The sequence below is a fragment of the Ascaphus truei genome, chromosome 1 (assembly GCF_040206685.1).
Source record: "Ascaphus truei isolate aAscTru1 chromosome 1, aAscTru1.hap1, whole genome shotgun sequence".
In the NCBI taxonomy this organism is placed as follows: domain Eukaryota; kingdom Metazoa; phylum Chordata; class Amphibia; order Anura; family Ascaphidae; genus Ascaphus; species Ascaphus truei.
The window spans coordinates 224,622,545-224,628,544 of NC_134483.1; the positions used below are offsets into that span (position 1 = coordinate 224,622,545).

The 6,000-nt window shown below is 41.8% G+C and overlaps 1 protein-coding gene across 2 annotated transcripts in view; it reads left to right on the forward strand.

Annotated features, from left to right (window-relative positions):
* The window catches only part of REEP5 (receptor accessory protein 5), a 71,170-nt gene extending 65,442 nt beyond the window's left edge, over nucleotides 1–5,728 (forward strand). For both annotated transcript variants that reach the window (XM_075601611.1, XM_075601607.1), the window contains exons 4-5: nucleotides 2,852–3,020; nucleotides 5,274–5,728. In XM_075601611.1, coding sequence (XP_075457726.1) covers nucleotides 2,852–3,020; nucleotides 5,274–5,326 — 222 coding nt within the window. In that variant the 3' untranslated portion in view covers nucleotides 5,327–5,728. The remainder of the gene's footprint in view (nucleotides 1–2,851; nucleotides 3,021–5,273) is intronic.
* The last annotated feature ends 272 nt before the right edge of the window (nucleotides 5,729–6,000 follow it).

Consider the following 6,000-nt stretch of genomic DNA (forward strand, 5'->3'; position numbering starts at 1 on the left):
GTAACGGTCATGGTATGCCGTGATCTGCTGGCTCCAAAGAGGATCACGTTTATATACCTCAGAAATAAGCTGTTCCATGCTACAACTATCCATCATGAATAAATAATAAATAAAATAAAGCAAGCCGCAAGCAACCAACAAGCTGCAGGGTTACAGCACAAAGAACGGCAGTAACTACAAACAGACTTTTCCCCCTCACCTTGTTTTGAAAATGCTGTGCTCCCATTGGTTAACAGTAGCTGGTATCCGATTGGTCTATGCGGATCTATCCTCTGATTGGCTCCCGGTGCACCATGTGACCGCGTCGCCGCACGGGAACACAATCCAGTTGTATCCCCTGCTGGCTGACCCGTCACAGCACGCAGTGAGCCGGGAAGCGAGGAGACACCGGGGCCTGCTAGTGAGGAGGTAAGGGATTGGTGTGAGGCGCGCGCCGTTGTCACCAGTGGAAGGACCTAGCCTTACCCTTATTAATACAAGGTTATATTGTAGCTGTTGTGTTGCACTGACTGAAGGATAGATTGAATGGCGGCCATTAAGTGAACCCAGGGAGCAGGATCTTTGTTCCATCGATCACAGGAGAACGGATCGATCGGCAGTTTGGGTAATTTGTTTTTATTAAAGGTACTCAAATGCTGCATATAAAACCCTCCCCCAGAAAAAAAGAATGTAAAAAATGTGCCCCCAGGAAAGCTGTGTTATTGTAGCAGAAGTTTACTGTACGTTTCTCACCCAGCTTTGAATCCATCTCGGGTACAGAGACCTTCCATTGTAGAGTAGGTGCTGCTGTAAAGTGTGTGTGTGTGCGCGCTAAAGGACGTTTTGTAAATTTGCTGAGACAGCCCTAGGTAAATATGTATTTATTATAAACCTGATGAACCAACAATTGGGTGGGTCAGTTTTAAGGACTTTTTTTTTATATTTCACGGCAAAGGGAGACTTTTTTTGAAACTTTAATTAGTGGGTAACTTTGCACTAATGTCTAACTTTTACTGATCTAGAAGTTAAATGTAATTACTTGGGTAAAGAGTAAAAAGTAAATGTAATATAATTTTGTTTCTATTGTGCTATATATTACGTATATAAATGAGAATAATAACGTCTGGTACATAATAATACCAGAAGTAGTAAAGAAAGAGGGAGATTTGTAAAAAGAAATGAATGACAAATCAAACTCCCATTTAGTTTCTAGTTAATGTCAGAACACAACTCTAAGCAATAAATAATTGTACTGGTGTGTAGTTTAACCAATATTCCCATGTTTGATCAAATTTACTCTGATTTATCTCGCGGGAGATATGTGAACTGTTCCATATTTATAATATCCCATGTGTGTGCTGTCAAGATGTATTTTCACATCCTACTGGAAAACATATCAATCTCCCACTAAAATTTGAGTATTTATCTTTTTATTTTTGGAAGTAGATCAGGAGTCTGGCGACCTAGAAGCATAATCCAAGGATCAGGATGAATATTGGGGTCGCTGGCAGGGGGGTGGGAGAGCTTGTCTCAGGGCCGATGGCGGAGGGGACCCCGCTGGCCGATCCCAGAGGTTGCCACCCCCCCACCCCCCACCCTCCCTGGCGGTTAGTGAGCCATGTCAAATGAGGTTTAATAGGCCAATCCTATTTTATTTGTAAACAAAATAAAATGTCAGATTTGGGTTAAAAAAAAAAAACACGTCAGTGATCCACATTTATCCCCTTAAAGCTGCAGTTTAGTCTTTTTTTTTTTTTTTTTTTACAGTTTTTTTTTTTACTTCAATAGTTTCATGTGGGCAATCTCTAATTACCTAAAGAACTGCATAGCTGCCGGTCAATTCGTTCTCCGTCTATTGATCGGCAAAGTTTGGCGACATCTTTAAATATGGGGAATGTAAATCGTTGCTATAGGAACAAGCATGCTTGTTAAAATAGAATACAAGAAAATTGGTCCTTCAAAGTTGTTTTATTTAAAACAGAAAATGCTAAAAGTATGTTTTCTTACTACAGAACTGATTTATTAAAAAAAATGAAAAGGACGAGATGGGGGATAATTCTGCACTATGATTAGCTGAACCCCACAGATGGAAAAGTGCCACAAGTTTGCTTCATAAATTGGCAGCCCGTTGTATTAAATTGTGATTGGTGTAAAATGTTTTGTTTACATGTTCCAGTGAATAGCATCCAAATTTCCCTGCAATCCTTCCAAGATCCGCCTTGTATGTTCTTGTACGCAGATGGAGAAACGAGACACGGGGTGCAGGCACATTACTGGATAATAGGGAAAGTCTTCACACTTGAGAGAGAAGACAGGCAGGAAACGGTCATACAGATGTTTTACAGACACGACCACTCTCGTTGATTTATATTTTTTCTTGTCATTTTCCCAGTGCTTCGAGGGGAAAGACTCCGAATTACATTTTACTGTTCGATTCTTTTTGATGGTGACAATAAACAAAATGAGTACTAACCATTTCATTTTTCATTGTTTTTATTTTTTTTACTTTTGAGTTCTGTTAAATACAATTAGGGTGGCAATTATTGCACCAAATGTACTATTTTAATTTATATTTCCATTTCAAATGTCATTTAGAAAAGGGAGTGTGTGTATTGGCAACTCCAGGGCCGGAGTAACCTGCAAGATATTGCAAAGAAAAGTACAAAGAGATGTTTCTTCTTCATTCAGCTTTGAAGGGATTAAAGAACCATGTCTTTGATTTGACTTTTAAAGAGCGTGACCGTGGTTAACCATTTCAGTGCTTTATGGGCCTTTTGGAACATATTGCTAGTCAATTTGTTAAATGGATTATCACGGTGGGATTGGCCCTGCTATGCAGTGACACGCATTGTGTTTCTTTTCTTCTGCACAGAGCGGTTTCCTGCTGTGGTGTATGTCTCCCAGCCCCTCAAATGGCTCCATACTACTCTACTCCAAAATCATCCGTCCCATCTTCCTGAAGCACGAGACTCGGGTGGATCATCTGGTGAAGGACTTGAGTGACAAAGCGTCTGAGACTGCGGACACCATCACCAAAGAAGGTAACGTGAGACCCTTACAACACCAACTCTTACCTCTTCTTCTGCACTACAGGGATTGTGTGATATGTAGCTGGCTATAGATAGGTATAACATATTCAGAAAAAAATATATATATATTACTGAAACAGGAGAATTCTGCGCATTCTTGTCTTTGAAATAGTCAATCGCCAGTATCTTATGTAGCGCTGTTTCTCCCCCCCCCCCTCTCGGGAAACATGTTGCTGTTACTACTGATGTCTTGGTGCGTGCATACCTGTGAGGGTCCAGGAGAGCTGAGATGTCCACGATGGGGTGGGGACCAGGACAGGCTTACGGTGATCCTTATGTTTTTTCCATGGTGATACAGCGCCTCCAGACACAGCAAGGCTGCAAGCAGTCCCTACCATGACAGTTCTTTCTCTCCAATACCTCTGACTAATAGACCGCAACTCAGCCAGGGGTATATGAATGAGGTCTTTACTTGTAGCAACTACTCCAGATGGTAAACAGTGTGGCATATACTAGAGAAGGGGTCTCAGATCCCTGGATGGTGCTGGCCAGCTGTTAATGGTTGAGGCCTTGTGCCATGCACAGATCTTGCTCTCCCAGCGCTAGGAGGTGTGGAGGGGAACTTGCACCTTCTCTCCCTAGGAGGGATAGAGGGGAACTCGCTCCTATGAACATCCTCCCTAATACAAAAGGGGAGGGCACAGGGTCTGCACCAGGAATATTCCAGAAATGACTTCCCCCCCCCTAACCCCCCTCCCCATCATACGCCTGAGTGCAGAGATGACTGTGAGTACGCAGAGCTTAATGTTATACCTGGCAATTTAACACATGATTGTGTAAATCCGTTTATTGCAGGTGCTTCAAAAGAGAATGGGATATTTGTTGTACAAAGTGCTTTTTAAGGGATTATTTAAACAATTTGGTAATCTTAGATAAACCTATTTCATTAGGAGGATCTGTGATGAAAGGTTTCATCTGTAGACATTGGCTCCAAAGCCCCGCTGTCTTGTACACAATCGTTTAATAGTATTTGCTACTGCTCATATAACTGTTTTAACACGTATTTATTGGAAAGTAATACACAATACATTGTACCAAGTGGGAAGCATAACACAGTCTGAATAGAGCATGGTGTTCAAATCATACACCGTTCTTTAAAATTACAATAGAACATGCGGGTATTTTATCTGCCTCATAGTAATGAAAACGGCAATGTTTTGATCAATCAGCAATGTATACAGCAAGATAGATGGCAACATTTACAGTGGAGAAAAAGGAATTGCAATACAGGACTATTTAAAGAGGCAATCAAAGCTGATTTATTCATTTTTTTCCTTCATGTTTTTAATACAGGAATGAAGCAGGGGGTCTCCAGATCTGCACCCCATTAATTTCAGATCTGGGGACCCTCTGCTTCCGGAGGTCCTTACCTCTGTAGTGGGTGCTGGTAGCCACTCCAGGGTTCACTATATGGCAGCTTTTCAAAGCTGCCGGGCCCTGCGGGCCAATAGGAAGCTGTGACGTCATCCGACGCGGCTTCCTGCTGGCCCATGTGACGCGGGGCTTTAAAGTGCAGCAACTGCAGAGATCCCCGCAGCACCTCCTTCAGAGGGAAGTATCACCAGGAGCAGGGGGTCTCCAGAGCTGAAATGAACACAGTTTCGCTACGGAAGCCCTGTAATAAAAATAATGTCAGCGCCATGCAGCCTGTTCTGCTGCTTTAATTCTCGTTTTCTCTTTGACTCCTGTTCACGTTAACCACTGGTCCAAGACCCCCCCTGCTTCAAACCTGTATTTAAAAAGGGGGTGGTGGGGCCTGAACGTGTTTGATTGCTCCTTTAACATAGTAACTAATGTAAATGCTGGGACCTGGTTACAGATCACATGGCTAGAAGATCACATCAGAAGATCAGCATTTCTTAACCCTTTAATGAATGATAACATTAATTGTATCATTAGTGTGTATGATAAAAAAAAAAACAAATGGTGATCATTCTGTGAATTTCCACTTTGAGAATATTACTCCAGTGTTGGCATCTGTCATATCATTTAAACAATATACAGTACCTCATGCATGTTTTTGTCTGAGTGGAAGGACATCACTGTAAAATGGGTCCCTGTAAAGCCTCACAAGGGATGGTATAACCTGGGACATTATGACTCGGCCCTGCTCTCTAAATGAACTCCAAGCAAGTGGCAGATTGTATTTATTCACCTGTGTCAACCATCTGTATAATAAAAATGTGTTGGTTTTTGTTTCTTCAGTTAAAAAGGCCGCGGTGAACATGCTGGGTGATGAGGTGAAGAAGAGCAGCTAAGCATCCTTCAAGGAAAAGAAAGTCTCCTATAAGCAGATAACCATTATAGGGGACAGTGGTATAATTTGTACTCCTTGCCGGACAGGGAAGCCTGAAACACATTGCAGCGCACTGATTGCAGAGCATTGGGTTTCAGGCTTCACTGACAAGCAACGGATTGATATTGTTGCCTTGGAAGCCTGTTTTTTGATATGAAGAAATAATGTGTTGAAGTAATTGTACTTGCTAGTTTTGCTGTTGTCTGTAGAGGAAGTAAGCATTTTATTTAAAACCAGTCAGCAGTGTCCAAAGCATATTCGAAAACAAAAAAACAAGCAAGTTTTTCCTGTGGGGAAAAGGCTTTTAAAATGTACTGTCTGGTCCTGCATTAGATGGACCTAAATAAAATGAAGTAACCATAAATCCAGTGCTCGTCTGTTTTTGATTGCAGAGGGCGTTGTGTGCATTGTGGAATCTTCCAAGGGGATGTTGGTGTATGAGCTGCGATATGCAGCAGTGTGACATGTTCTCCCTGCGAATCACTGTATAAACTAAATGCACACTCACTCCCAGAATACGTTTTATCTGTATTGTTTTCTACTATGTGCTATTCAGCTGGCTGTTACATGCTGAAGAAGATGCAATCAGATTTTCTATTTCTCTGTCGTGGTCAATTCACTAATCTCCAATAAGTG